Source organism: Harpegnathos saltator, unplaced genomic scaffold (assembly GCF_003227715.2).
Source record: "Harpegnathos saltator strain DR-91 unplaced genomic scaffold, Hsal_v8.6 scaffold117, whole genome shotgun sequence".
Lineage (NCBI taxonomy): Eukaryota > Metazoa > Arthropoda > Insecta > Hymenoptera > Formicidae > Harpegnathos > Harpegnathos saltator.
Genome location: NW_020229892.1, coordinates 201,770 through 217,207, shown reverse-complemented (window position 1 = coordinate 217,207; position 15,438 = coordinate 201,770). Strand labels below are relative to the sequence as shown.

The 15,438-nt window shown below is 47.4% G+C and overlaps 1 protein-coding gene across 3 annotated transcripts in view; it reads left to right on the top strand.

Moving 5' to 3' along the window:
• The window catches only part of LOC105192252 (atrial natriuretic peptide receptor 1), a 93,615-nt gene that overhangs the window by 52,859 nt on the left and 25,318 nt on the right, over positions 1-15,438 (top strand). For all 3 annotated transcript variants that reach the window (XM_025303626.1, XM_019845603.2, XM_025303629.1), the window contains 4 exons: positions 177-417; positions 763-921; positions 11,475-11,554; positions 11,823-11,914. In XM_025303626.1, coding sequence (XP_025159411.1) covers positions 177-417; positions 763-921; positions 11,475-11,554; positions 11,823-11,914 — 572 coding nt within the window. The remainder of the gene's footprint in view (positions 1-176; positions 418-762; positions 922-11,474; positions 11,555-11,822; positions 11,915-15,438) is intronic.

Genomic DNA, 15,438 nt, shown 5'->3' with positions numbered 1-15,438 from the left:
TCGATTAATATCCAGAAGTCACCAAAATTGAATAGAATTTATCTTGTAAGTTTGCTGGTAGAATTCAGACCCACCTTGTATAATTTACACGCTTAAAATACGTTGCAATGCACACTTGAGTGCTCGATCGCGATTCCGCACCTTACGTAACACTTTGATCCTTTGTTATTGAGCAGGATATACTAGAGAATGACCAAATCAAGCTGGACCACGTGTTCAAAAGATCCCTGATACATGATATCGTCCGCGGTATGGCTTATCTTCATGCGTCAGAGGTGAAGAGCCACGGCAATCTCAAATCATCGAACTGCGTGGTCAACTCGCGATTCGTCCTGAAAATCGCCGACTTTGGTTTGCACGAGCTCCGCAGACCGATGGATACGGATATCGACAAGAACAGCTACGCCTACTGGAGAAGTACGTGTTCACGAATCGATTATAGCACCAACGACGTTATTTTTCCAAGGATCATGGCCGCGGTGGAAAATATTTTCCGAGCGCGCGAACGAAAAGGGAGGGATAACGTTCCGAGTAAACCCACGGAAAGCTCGCTCTTTTGCGAACGTTTTGCCTCAACAGCAATTTTACCGCATGCGAATGCATATATGGAAAATGTTTGTTCGATCGATGATTTGTAGAAATTTAATTTCCGCCAGTTACATTTGTGAAACGTCAACAACAGTATGTAAAACATGACGGCCGAAGAATCAAGTCGCGTGATTTTTTTGTCTCCTTTTCAAACGGAAATTTCGGTGTTCGCAGAACAGCTGTGGACAGCTCCGGAGCTATTGAGAATGGAACGACGACCGCCCGAGGGCACTCAGAAGGGCGACGTGTACAGCTTCGCCATAATCGTTCACGAGATCGTGATGCGCCAAGGGCCATTCTACTTGGGAGAGGATAACGAACTCTCTCCACAAGGTAAGTCTTTAAAGTTAAAGTCCGCGATCGTGGATAACGTGCAATTGGTTTTTAGTCTTGTTTCTCTCATTCGGCAGTACGATAGTACAGTAGTCGGCGACAATAACATTCTGCAAGTTTGCTTCGCACTCGCTTCTCGGTAACTTGGATTGCAGTTAGCTTAACTAGCAGAAACACGAACTTTAAAGTTTACGCGTAATTCCGCTCCCATTATCTGGGAACGGAGACGAACGTCGTACGACCGACGAGTCGAATTTTTTCTCTTATTGTTCATTTTTCAACGACGCGACTTATTGTCAGGTCGAGAAAACTTTTAATCTTCCTCGCTTGACCGAGGTATAAAAAGTTCGGCCGACCTGTCGTTGAGTCGCGCTACTTGAGGATAAGAGTCTCTCTGGTCCGCCACATGGAAGCGCGTACCAAACAGAAAGAGGAAGGCAATTGAAATTGACGAAAGTCTATAACATATGCTTATAAAATATTTAAACATTCCGCTCGTTTCCGCAATTTACACTACGTATATAAACATTTGTATGTGTGTGTGTGTGTGTATGTGTGTGCACTATCGATCGCTCGAGGGAGCTTTTCTGCCTGATGATAAATCAAGTTCCTGTCCACCGTTTTACCGGCCGTCGAACGGATAACCACCGCTTTCAAAAGCTTTCCGAGGAAATTCTCGTCCCGAAGCGACGAGCTCACAAGTGCCGTTTGATCGACGGAAGGCTTCCTCGCTTAAAGAAAGAAAAACGTGCTGGCAATCTACCGAGTTTGGTCCACCGAACTCGAGTATCATCACTCGGTGGATATCGAAGTTTCGGTCGCTAAGCGCAATTCAAGTCTCACCGCCGTCGCGACCGATAACAGAACTGTCGCAAGCTCGCAAGTTCCCCGAGACCGGATCGATCGCAGGACGGAATGTGTTCCGTAGGAGCGTGCCGGAGCGGCGGCCGAAAGCTCAGTCGAAGCTTTCACGCGTCCTGGAACGCACATGGCTTTCGCGCGCGCTCCGCCGATTCTCCTCGATATCGCCGCTTCTCTTTATCTTCTTCCTTCTCACCGTAGTTCGCGTAATCACACCGCATAAACACACCGTCTCGGCGGCGACACGTGAATTCGGCGGGCGTCGCTTATGCCCGCGATTACGACATAATAACGGCTACCGAGTCGTAGGTATCGTTGTTTAGAAACCGGAAGAGAAATCTTTCGACCGCAGCGAGCCCGGCGACGGCAATGTGCGTGCATACGACATCGCGTGCGTGCGTGCGTGCGTGCGTGCGTGCGCGCGCGCGCGCGCGCGAGCGCGAGCGAGCGAGCAAGCGAGCGAGCGAGCGAGCGCGTGGTGCGCGCGTGTGTGTATGTGTATGCGTATGCGCGCGTGTGTGTGTCATTTTTTTTCTCTCCTACGTCCTGCCTTCTTGCTCCTTTGCTGTTCAAACGTACGGTCACGCGAACGTCGCCGCGGCCTTCCGGATTGCTCGCAGATCGTTCACTGGCGCGATTTATCGGCGTTAATCGTCCTCGGCGGCGGTATCGATTTCGAGTGCGAAAACAAAGTTCGTCGCGCGGGTCGACGCACCTTCGCATAATATGCGCGCGGCGTTTTACGAGCGCGCGGAAGTAATTACCGCGCGTCACGCGGTATGTCGAGAAAACGTGCGCGGAAGTAGAACTCGACGATTGTGCTGGAGGAAAGAGGTCCCTGACCGTGTTAACAGTCTCTCCCGCTGGAGAAAAAGCTAAATTTCTGACTGCGTTCGGCTCTCCCTCTCTCTTTCTCGCTCGCGAGAATCAGGTCCAAGGAAGTGTTGGAGGAACGTTTGGGAGGTTACACATCCCCCCGACTGTGTTAGAGGTCCCCTATTGGAGGGAGAAGAAAGAAAGTGCTCGGTCGTGTCCGCGTCGTTGGAAAAAAACAAAGCAGCGATCGTTAGGACGGGAGAGATCCGCTGGCGCGATTCACGGGCTTGTCGACGTCGGTCTGTTACTACTTGTCTGACCATTCGTTGACTCGCGTCGCTGATCGAATTAACTTCGCGTTTGTACTCGTGCGATCACCACTATCACGTGTGATGCGATCTGATTTATTCAAAGCAAGAGATTCACCGACGAATCAACCACGTATAGCAATCCGAGTGAAGCATTGCATAACCCCGATCGACCGGGTCGGATAATAGTTTCGCGTTCTCTCATATTCACCGCGCGAATTTCCAGCGATCATGCACGTCACAGGCTCAGGAATTTGAGTCACCGGAGCTTCTTCTTTCTCGTCCTCTATTTTTTCGACCTGCGAGCCTGCCTCTTTCGCTTTGCCCTCTGTATCTTGAGTGTCGTTTTTATCGAGACAGAGGAGCGCCCCACGTTTATTGTCCCGTCGACTATTCGCTGGCCTCGCGCGATCGCGCCGTTGTGCAGCAAACGCAGTGTTCTCTTTGTCATGTTGACATTCTTCTTCTCCCCAACATTTATCGTTACCATCCTGAAGTTTCGCGCTCGACGGACACTGTTTATGCGACCGTAGCGGGAAACATATTTCCAAGGATTTTGCGAGAGAGAAAATATTATCTTTCTTTTGCGAGAGAAAGAGAGAGAGAGAGAGAGAGAGAGAGAGAGAGAGAGAGAGAGAGAGAGAGAAATTACGATTTATATGCAAATGACTAGCTTGACCGGTGATTCTTGCAAACTTGCACCCGTTCTGTATTATTTGTCAACTCACGCTGCGGTTTTTGATACGAAAAACATCCGTGAGATATCCTTCATATTTTATAAAGTTGTTTCTTTTCTTTTTAATTTGTTTACGTTTGGATCTATGTACGCGCATCTTCAATCTCAAGGAACATTTCGACATTTCGTCGCGTGGTGGACCGACATCAAACTAGACCGACAAGGAATGCGAATCAAGAGACATGCGATGGGCGCATTAATTGCAGCATTGCCCAATGGTGATATTCGTATCAACGAAACGTCCAGTGTGACCTTATCACACTGTGTGAATATACCCGCTCCTCCGAGGTGCGGCGACTTTATATTCACGGCGAAGTCCCGGGTGGAAAGCGGTTCGCGCTAATTTACTCGGCGGCGAAATCGGGGTTACGAGCCCGCGGTTCGCGCTCATTAATTCGGCGTAGGGCGTTTTCGGTGGTCGACAAGGCGCACGACACGAAGTAAACAACTTTCCTAGTCCTCGGACGACTTGTGACCCAACGATCTGTACAATTTATAGAAAATACGACGTGTCGTGTGATGCGAGAGAATGGCGGCGACGGCGACGGCGACGGCGACGGCGACGGCGACGGCGACGACGACGGCGACAGTGGTGGTGGTGGCATTAAGTCCGGCGTATGCAGTAGGGCAAAGTTCAAAGGGGTCGTTGGGGTGGAGGCAAAGACCCGTGGTGGATCCGACCGGGATGGAAGACACAAACTCTCGAATGTCTCTTAATGCAGTGAGATTCCGCTAAGGAATAAGAGGAGGAGAGAGAGAGAGGGAAGACGACGAGTCACTACTTATCAAAAGTATCGTTCGAAGAAGCATTCGCCCATGACTTCCGGGTGCTTCATGTGTCGTTATTCATGAAAAGAGCGATTCTCTTCCTCGTTTGCACTCACGTGGGCGACGACGACGAGGCGGTTCGCGTTAATTCTCGCGGTTTCGCTCGCTCTTAACGCTGGCAACGCTTAAAGCTGCTTCCCTCGGCGACTTTCGATTATCTCCGACTTTCGCTCTCACTTTTGTCTATCGAAGCGAGAGGATCGCTAATATATTCACTAAAGTTTTGGAAACATCTCGGAGGATGATCGGCCGGAGATTATCATCGCAACACGCGCGCTTTTATACGATAGAAAGTTCCACGCGGAAATCGATGGCGTGACTGCGGCGAAATTTTGAAAGCTACGACCCCGTCGTGTGAATCCAGACGAAAACAGGGTCATTGGTCGTAAAACGAGCAGACACGAACACGTTCAAAGTCCCATCGTACCAGGGGAAGGAAATCAAAGTCGGATACGACGGCTCAAGGTTACGGAGACGTAACTTTCCGCCCGAGTCTCGTCGAATAAATCGTCTGTGATGTCGTTACACGCGAGTTAAATTGTAAGACGTTCATCGCGCCGCTCGTTTCATCATTGAATGCATCTCGGAGAGCTCTCAGGCGATAGCTTTATTAATCTCAGGCGATAGCTTGTCTATAGCGCAACTACCATCGGATTAGGGACGAAAGTGGCATTCCATGGAAAACTACAGCGCGATTTTGATTTCCGTTCGACGTTAATGCGACACTTTCCAGGAGGCACAGTAAACTCTCCCTCTTTGTTTCATCCGACTGTACGTTTGCGTTCCTCTCCTGCATCGCACGCTGCAATGATCGGGAAGCGTTTATCGTCAGGCGGTGACAATTTCCGCCGACTCGAGTAAGATCGAGTGATCGATCACTGGTCAAGGGTATCCGTTTCGCTCCGCGAATTTTCACCGGCTTATACATCGAACCGTAAAATATGATGCTCGTGATGACATCGGATTCCAAGATCAAATCACGAGGGTACAGGGTAAAGTACATACACACACACGCGTGCGCGTATAAGCGCACCGACTCGACGGAAGCATATCCGCTCACGCGCGCACCCGACGACAAGATCGCGCTACGTAAAGAAGAAGTCAACACGAGGGTGTGGGGTCAACACGGAGGAAAGATGCGATATCGGGGACGGTAAATTTTCAAGGGCTGTCCGACGAGGTAGTTTGGCTCTTGTGGGATCGACGTCCAGCCACGGAGACGAAGACGGAATGGCAGAGAGAAGTAACGCCTCCAGCACGAGCAGTCTAACGTTGCCGCCAATGCCGGGAACGAGTCCCGACGGCGGGGCCAGCCCTAGGAGGGCTGTCAGTCCCTTGCTCGAGATCCGCAGGCCTCACTGCACCCTCAACTGCGAATTTTGCAATGTCTACCTCGAGGACATCTACAGGCACAGTATGTGTGTGTATGTGTGTGTATGTGTGTGCGCGTGCGTGAGTGTGAGATTGCTTAGCAGGCACGCTTGTGTTCGCGCTCTCAGAGTTTCAGATTCTGATACGCGCGCTGTTGATCGCGTCTCGAGATCGCGCATCCTCGAGGACGAACTCGTCCGGAGAAGCCACTCGATATTAGCCTTGGGCGAGATTACACGCGCTCTCGCAGCGTAACGCAGGCGTCTCGCGACGGCCTCGACTCGTGTTCCGCCGCGCGGTGTGTATTGTAAATTATGATGTGTGCACACATCGCTTTCACCGCCGTGAGTGTGTTGTATAAATCAGCGGCCTGTTAGTGACGCGCTTAGTGATAGCGGCAGTGACGTCTAATACGGTCGCCGAAAAAGCTTCATGTTTTCCCCAGCGATTTTGTTCTTTTAATTTTCACCTTCGTTATTTTTAACGAACACCGCTATCGGTCTCGCGCGAACGTGCCGGCTCGTTAGTCACTCTCACCGATATGACGACCAATTTTCGATATCAGCTCGAGATGTCTATTGCGATTACGACTGATGATTACGTACGACTGTTTGTATCTGCGTGTGTTATTTTTATCTTGCTAGAGTTCGTTGCGAGATACCTGGTATCTCGCACAGATATTTTTGATTTTCCGTTTCATACAATTTTGCCTTTACTTCAATTGCCCAGACTAGCCTTTATATAAACGCTTCCTGTCGCGCGCGATGGAATGCGAATTTAAAAAAATTTTTTAATTTTAATTTCACATTGTCACACAAGTCTCGGGTCGTGACTGTTCTCAGTGGCGATCGATGCGATTTGTATTCAAGTGCTACATAATGTGACTACGTAATGTGACGGCTTGAGCGTCCAAATCATTTCTATTGATTGATACCCGACGATGTCCAGTCGGGTCCAAGCCGGCCGATAAAACTCGCGCATCTCGACCGCGTTGCTTCGTATTCGTATTCCAGTCTTCTCAGTATTCAGTCGTCGTCTCATGTCGGTCGCTCTTCACTCGTTGCATTTCGCTCTATCACGACCGCCATCATTGCTCGTAACGTTGATTTAACGTTTAACGGTTTAATGAGTTAACAATTTATTAATTTAGCTGTTAAACGGTTTAACGATTTGGCGTTGAACGATTTAACGAAATATATGTGACGTGTTTCAGCGTTTCGGAAATGGCGAGTTGCGAATCGCGTAGGAAAACAAAAGAAATGCAGAATAAAATATCATGGCGCTTTCAACACGGTTGAAAAAGAAAAAGTGTTTATCGTTTGGCGGACGTTTAAACTTTGTTGAAACAAGGACTCTCTTGCGAGCGTTCTGACTCTTGATTCTAACTTTGAATTGTAATTCCATTTTCGATCGATATAACGTTATAACTCGTCGCGCGTGAAATATTCAGGAAATTGGTGATCACGACGATTGCACAATTTTTCACGACCAAAGCAATCACAGATCTCGCGGATGGGAGCGCAATTCTGACGGACAATTTCGGCGCGCAATTTTGACACGCTATTTTGCTGTGTGTGTTGCGCCTTCGGGAATAATGAAAGAGTTATATCGAATAAAAAGTTTTGTCGAACGTCTCGTCGAACGATCTTGAATCAAGATCATAGATTAGAGAGAGATTATATGGTTTGAGAAAAATATTATGAATGGATACGATTAAAAAGAAGTAGATATTTTAGACGTCTTGTAAAAAAGACGATTATTGAAGAAGACCATTTCCTGTTTCCTTGTTTCGAGTAATATATTTCAACAAATAGCATATATGCAAAATCTTACAGCGACAGAGAAGCATTTGCTTTTTGCGAAAGTAATCGCACAATGAAATAGCCATTAGTAAAAAAATTCATCTTTGCAGTGCTTTATTACCTCTGCTTTGTTATAACAACAAGAATATATATATATATATATAGTTATTGCTAAAAATGACTATAATTTACAAAAATACGCGTAGACACGAATTGATTAACCATTTGCGACTATTGTAAGACAACGATTTTTCCTCGGATAGCGGATAGATTTACTTGGGTGCCCCAGTTTTTGATTTCCAGTTTCGCAACTGGTTTAATATATGAGTACGGGAAGTCCGTAAACCTATCTTCGAACCGAACATGCTTGACCCGAACCGGAACCTCCGGTACAGCATCCGCATGCACCCAAGCTGCATCTCCCGGAAGCCTCACCGACCATATGGTCATAAACTCCGTCAGATCTGAAGCGGAAAGCAAGTTTTTTTACTTGGTTATCGACAGACGTCGACATATCTAAGATGCAGAAACTCTATATTTCTCTTTTCAATAAATTGAAATAAAAATGGTTATGGTTATGGCTTCAAGATTTGAGGATATTGCCGTTGCTCAAGAGTATTCTGGCATGACGATCGCACGTGCAAGATAATGTAAAGAATGAAATAATAAAAAAACAGAACAAAAGTACAAATAAAATAAAACATAAAAAAATAATAAAAAATAATGAAATAAATAAAATAATGAAATAAAACTGAAATAATGAAATAATAGAGTAATAAAAGAAAATGAAGCAGTAAAATAGGTAAAATAAAATAATGAAGGAAAAGATCATGAAAAGTATCACAAGTAGACGTCGCAGTTCAACGCTTCGCGTCAAAGACCATTGTGATCGCTCGGCATTTGTGCGTACACCTATATCATTATTCCCGAGACTATATGTAACATTCAGCCGACGAGACGCTCTCGGAGACGTCGTTATGTTGATTATTCGTTAGTTTAATTAGAATCTTAACAGAGACGCGATATCGTTCGCTTAACCAATAGAATCTTTCCATTTGGGCACACAAGTAACGTCACGTATATATATAATAGCACGCGATATGCAAGGATTCAACTGGAATACATTCGCAGATTTTATGTATGAGGCAACAACTCTATCTCAAAGATATTTTTTTCTTTCTTTCCTCCCTCCCTTTCTTTCTTCCTTCCTTCCTTCCTTTCTTCCTTCTTTCCTTCCTCCCTTCTTTCTTTGCTTCTTTCCTTCCTTCCTTTCTATCTTCCTTTGCATTATCGAACATGAGCCAATGTAAAATCTGAAATGTAATTTGAACTTCCTATTCTATTATCCGTCGTATTCTCAGTCCTTTGCATATAGGCGTGAATAAATATATTAGATGAAATTGTCAAATACGACACGCGCGGGACAACAGATAACGTAAAGATAACGTAAGATACGGATAGTTTCATATAAAGAAAAATTGTACTCTTCTAAGGAGTAAAATTTATCGAATCGAAGATTTTCGATTCTACTTCCGCCCCGATGTGGGAGCAAGCGGTAGAAAGCTCGCTGTATTTCCATAATTATATCGGTACATTTACGTTACACTCCACGTATATATATATATATGTTCCTGTGACTGCTTGCCTCAATTCTTTTTTTTACGTCGGTGTGACGTTTAAGCCAGAGAACGATTTGTAATTAACTTCGGAATTCTATGGAACGGATATATTATCTGTATCTATATACCGCGCCGAAGCGCGGGATCCGGGAGTAAATATCGCGGACGCGTTCATTCCGTTCTTGTGTAATTTCCGATCGTCATGAAACCGGCATGCGCTGGCGCGTGCACGCGGCCATGAAAATGCAAATCTTATTATCGGATCATCGTTACTTTCCATGATATGTTCTGATCGGTGATTTTACACGATCAACTCTTGTTGTATACATTAGTTACCTTCATGCGAACATTCGTCTGTTGCCGCATGCAATAAAAAATAAACTCATCTCTAACACTGCCGAGGATCAAGTTGCACAAAATCGTACAAAGAGAGACCAGAGAGAGAGAGAGAGAGAGAGAGAGAGAGAGAGAGAGAGAGAGAGAGAGAGAGAGAGAGAGAGAGAGAGAGAGAGAGAGAGAGAGAGAGAGAGAAGAAAAATTAAATGAACGTGAGCGGAGAAAAAAGATTCAATAAATGTAAATAGAGAATTATAAAAATTCAATAAATGCAAACAGAGAATCAATCGCGTGTGCCTCTTTAAGGGAGCTACTCGGCTTGAAGGTACTTTCGAACGAAGGTTGTTAGCGTAAGGCGTACCGTGAAACTCTCTATGGGTCGAACACACACATGCGCACGATGCGATAAGTCGCCGATACGTGCGACATTGTACTCGAGAAGGCCGAATGGAGAACGTTATAGTTCGCAACTACGGCTATTCTCCGCATACACTAATGAATAAAGAGCACAGGAAGGAGCATTTGCTAAAAATATAGGAGTGGCGGTGACGTACTTTGCGGCTTTATACGTCATACTTGGTTCAAGTCGACGGGCGTATGACGTCATTTCACAATCACGAACAATCAATCACGAATTCACGAATCACGAATTCACGAATTCACGAATCACGATCAATGGCCACGTTCAGCAGAAAAAGCTGCTTACTAAGCGCTTATGATTATTATCAAAGATTGAAGCATTCTTTTAGATTTTTAACAAATCCAGGGGAATGAACCAATCAGAAACGATAATCACTAAGCGCTTAGTAAGCAGCTTTTCCTGCTGAACGCGGCCAATATGTATGCGCGGAAGTTTATATGATCGTAAGTGATTGCAATTGTTCTTTATGTTGTTATATAAAATTGCCCATAAACGGCTTTTCAAAAAGTGTCGGAATTCTGACGATATTTCTGCCTTATTAGCAAATAATGCAAGCCTTTGGAACCTACAGATTATAGATGATCTTCATCAGGATGTGATCAGTTATTTTTATGTATTTTACGAAAGTCATCATGTTAAGTACGAGAGAAAATAGATTTCTCCGTTTTCATTACGTATATTTAGCATCATATTTCTAGCATCTTGCGCAAATTTCTCCTGTAAAACGAATATTGCAAGGCAAGTACTTCCCCACAGTACGGCTCCCCACAGCTCGTTCGTTTCTGACTTCGCGATTTAGTATCAAGGTTCCCTCCTGTGCTCTTCTCAGTTCCAATCCACATTAGGTAGGTAGTAAATCTTTAGCCTTTTACTTCAAACCCAAAACTGTGACTTAATTTTAGCTGAAAGCTTCTCCCGCTATTGCCCGAAGTCGCAATCCAACGAGTTAAGTTTCCAACGAGCTCGTTAGATCCCAGCTGTTAAGGCAGCGTGGGGAATGTCTTTCGCTCGAAATTATAGGATTTAGAGTAAATAGCTAAAGATTACTGCGCCTATTGCAGACCTTGCTCATTGGCGTACACACACACACACACACACATTTAGGCCGACGACAGCGGTGGAAGCGGGCGAAGGACGGAGCGCTTGCGCTGTCTCGGCTGAACTGTGTCCGGCCAGACGCGGGCTACTCCACTGCGCCGATGAAGGACCGCGTGCGATTGCACGAGCGAGCGCTTCAATTTCGCGGGGATGTGCTTCCCGGCGTCGGGCCGATTGTCTCCCGACACGTGATACGTTGCCGCACGTTCCTATTTGCACCCGTTCCGCGGTACACCACGATCGATAGCTTTGCCGGCCCGATGCGGCCGGGATATTTTCCACGTCCCTCATCAAAAGATTTTCCTACCTCGCTCTTTGAACTTTGATCTCACGCAACGCATCCCACTCTTGTTTCAGAAATAGTGGAGGGCGTCAGAAGAGGAGGCGGCTCGCCCCTCAGGCCTGTGATTGACGAGGCTACCGTGGTAGAGGAAGAGGTGAATATCGCGTGCGTAGCAGCGCAACGGATTCGCAACGGATTCGGGGGTTTTTTACAGTCGCGTTATCGTGAAACGTTCGTCGGCTTCGTTTCCACGAACGTCGATCAAATGTTAACCCGAGTTTGAGCTTTCGCTTGAGTGGGAGGTTTAAACCTCGGTCGCGACGTTTGCCGGGCATTTACGGCATCAGTTCGTCTTTCGATCGAACTTGCACGAAGAAGCGTCAGTTTTCAAGACAGCGGTCGTTGCTTTCTTTCTTTTGCAGGTGGCTACTCTAATGAGACGATGCTGGGCGCAAGATTCCGCGGACAGACCGGATTTCCCGGCGCTGAAGCAGACCATTCGCAAACTTAATAAGTGAGTAATTTTTTCCTGAGAATTGCGTCATCCGGCTGCCGTCCTGGCCGTCCGCGAGTTACAGTAGGTCGCACGTTTTTAATTACGATCAAGCCGACGTCGAAACACCGCCGACGTCACGTACGAACGTCGCGTAATTCGGCAGCGGACTTAGAGCGAGGCCTCGAGCAAATTTTAACGATCCGCTGTTCTCCCCCCCCCTTCTCTCTGCCGCTTTCTCTCTTTCTCTCTCTCTCATTAAGCTAAAAGCTCGGAGCGCCCAAGCTCAAGCGTGCAGCGGATATCGAAGCCGCGATAAAAAAGCGCGTATATCGTCCTTTAGAACGCCGATAAACCTTGAGCAGTGGGTGAAACGATCGCGAGCACCGCGCCGTAAAAGCGGAGTAACGCTCGAATTATCAGGAGAATGCATTAACCGCGACATCGGGGTACTGTCCGTGTACGTATTATTTCCGTCTCGCTACTCGCCCATTAGCTCAAATTCTCTCGGATTTACGTAAAAATATCGCTCCCGTCGACGACGACGGGGATGACGGGGGGGGGGGATCTTCTTCGCGCGCCACTACGTGTGAGCGACCGCTGCGCGCGATTATGCGAGCGGAGTGTATGGCCGCGCGCGCGCGAGGAAACGCGAGAGCGCGATTCAGGTCGGACGAATCGAGCGGAGCTCCACTACTGCGACCTCCGCACATCGTGATATCGCGCATACGGAACGACGTTATACGTATTCAGCACGGCAAATTGTAGAGGCCATTGTGCCGGTATAAAGCGTCGCCGAGAGCGGAGGCCGCGCGAGACCGGAGTGCAGCGTTCGCACCCTGCGATATCTCTCGCGAGTAATTCTTTCTCCACTCGGGACGTCGCGGAGGGACGGTCGGCGATCGGTCGCTCTTCGCCCCGGATATTGGCATAGCTCTCGACCTTCCGGCCGCCCGCTGGCTGTGCAGAGTCTCATACTCGTCGGAGGAATCCGAAGGGTGCCCCGGCCGAGCCCGCACCATAGGCGCGATAATAGGTGCAGTAGGTCGCAAAGTTGGCGCGCGTGAGAGATAAAGTACCTTCCGGCCGTTCCTCTTCCAGCTGTTCCAGAGGCTAACGGTAAACCGACCAGTATGTAGGGAGCGGAGGGACGGCCGAGGGGGAAGGAGTCGAAAGAGCCGTGTCACCGGCGATCGATCATTCGGGAGCTGCGGTCTCTCCCGAGAAAATTGCCCCCGTTCACGTGGCGCCGCCGGTTCTCTTCTCTCGCGAATTTATATACATACAAATCATGCGCGATCCGTGAGAATATCTTCCTCAGAAGAGATATATGAGCTTAGAGTAAGCGAACGCGTCATCTCCCGGCGGAGATGGCTGGCTGGAAATTGTCGATCGTTGTCTGCCAGTTTCCAGAAGATTCTCTTGGCGGCGAGTAAGAGAGAGAGAGAGAGAGAGAGAGAGAGAGAGAGAGAGAGAGAGAGAGAGAGAAAAGATGAGAGAGAGAGAGAGAGAGAGAGAGAGAGAGAGAGAGAAGATGAGAGAGAGAGAGAGAGAGAGAGAGAGAAAAGATGAGAGAGAGAGAGAGAGAGAGAGAGAGAGAGAGAGAGAGAGAGAGAGAGAGAGAGAGAGAGAGAGAGAGAGAGAGAGAGAGAGAAGATGAGAGAGAGAGAGAGAGAGAGAGAGAGAGAGAGAGAGAGAGAGAGAGAGAGAGAAGATGAGAGAGAGAGAGAGAGAGAGAGAGAGAGAGAGAGAGGATGAGAGAGCGCGCGCGCGAAAGACCATTGCTTTGCATTATTTTATAGGCATAATTTTTCTCACCTCGTTTCCGCGTCTCTCGTAGACGCAGCGACGCGGGCTGAAGTGTCGAGTGAGGATTTTTCAATCGGCCGGAATCGGCAATCCGATCGACGCTCGTTCGATATTCTCGACGGACGATTGTTTCGACCGACACGGCTCGTCGCCGCGCGCTTGATCGAGAGGTACCCGATCTCACTTATCTTTCCACGTGGTTTTATCGTCGCGCCGCTCTCGAGTTTTTATTTTTACTTCGACTACGACAGCGTACCGGATAATTCGCGCGAAGGATCTTCCCCGCGTGCTGTCACGGATCGACGTATATCATCAAATATTCCCGGCATGTTTCACGTCGCCCGACATGAATTCCGTATTCACCGCTGTGAATCCGCTACATCATTTATCTTGCAGTCCCTTAACTATATTCGATTAACTAGAACGTGATAAATAGGAGAGAATCGCTCACGTCAACGGAACTAAAAACGCGTTTCATACCGGAAAGATCGAAAGTTCCTATATATGTCATTCCATAACACTTTTCCAATATACAGAGAGAGGAAAGGTTGAGTTGACGTCACAATGAACGAAACGAACGCGTTGGATAGTTGGAGGAAATGGAATTTTTGGATTTCGTGAGACCAATTTCAAAACGTAAGAGTCAGAAATTTTATATTTCCTTCATAAAATCAACAAGCGTTTAATTCAGCCAGTAACGCGCTAACTTATTTTACATTTTTCAAATTCTTTGAATAATTTTAACAATTCCTCCCAGAATTGATATTTTACGTCTTTTATTTGTTCTCGAGTGTTTCAAAGCATCATGATAAAATCTACGCGTTTCAGTAGTACGAATCAGTCCTTTAATTTAATTGATACTACGATATTATACCGAGCCATTTAATGAGAGCTTTAGTACGACATCAGGACATTCGAAATGTACGATTCCAAATTTTCCTCACTCCGTCGGCGCATTCCTCTTCCGCGCGCGATATATGTGAGTGGAACATTAACTAATGATCTCGAACTATTTGTGCGATGCTGCGAACGTGAAAGTAAACGCGTGAGGTAAACGCGCTGCAAAGAGATTTGCACTCCTGCAACGTAGTGCGCCTATGTCTTCAATTGATATTTGAGAAGCCAATTAGAAGCTCTCGAACGAAGTAAAGCGTCGCGTATTTCGCAGTACTCGACCAAGTTCCGCGAGGACAAATCGTAAACGCGGACACAGGCTGATAGATAAGCAAGGAGAACGGTCAAATGGGATAAATACGCCGGCGACGGGCACGGGGGGGAGGGGGGAGGGGCATTCGCAACGCGGGGTTTCGCGGGGTTAACGCGGAGACCGCGGCAGCGTTTTCTTCTCCTTTTTTCAGTTTTCATATTCACCGTTCGTGTGTGAGTTCCCGGGTCTGCTTCGCCGCTCGCGCGCTTTCCATTACATTCGTTCACCTCGCTTCACGAGAATTTCCATCCCGCGCGTGATTTCGCGCTAATACTCGAGAGCCGTGAAGCCGAGAGTGCAGCGGGCATTCGATTGAAATGCGCCACTGCGCACACGAATGGACACACCGGTGTAAAGGCGATCGGACATGTACGTAGTATGCGAGAGGCATTGAACGGCCACGCGGTGTTCAATGCTGCACAGCGAGTGATTGGCAGCGGCAGATTAAAGCGGACGATAGCATCGTCCGGTCTCGTGATTCTTCCTGTCCCGTGAGAATGCCGCGGACTGAATTCGTCGATGATAATCG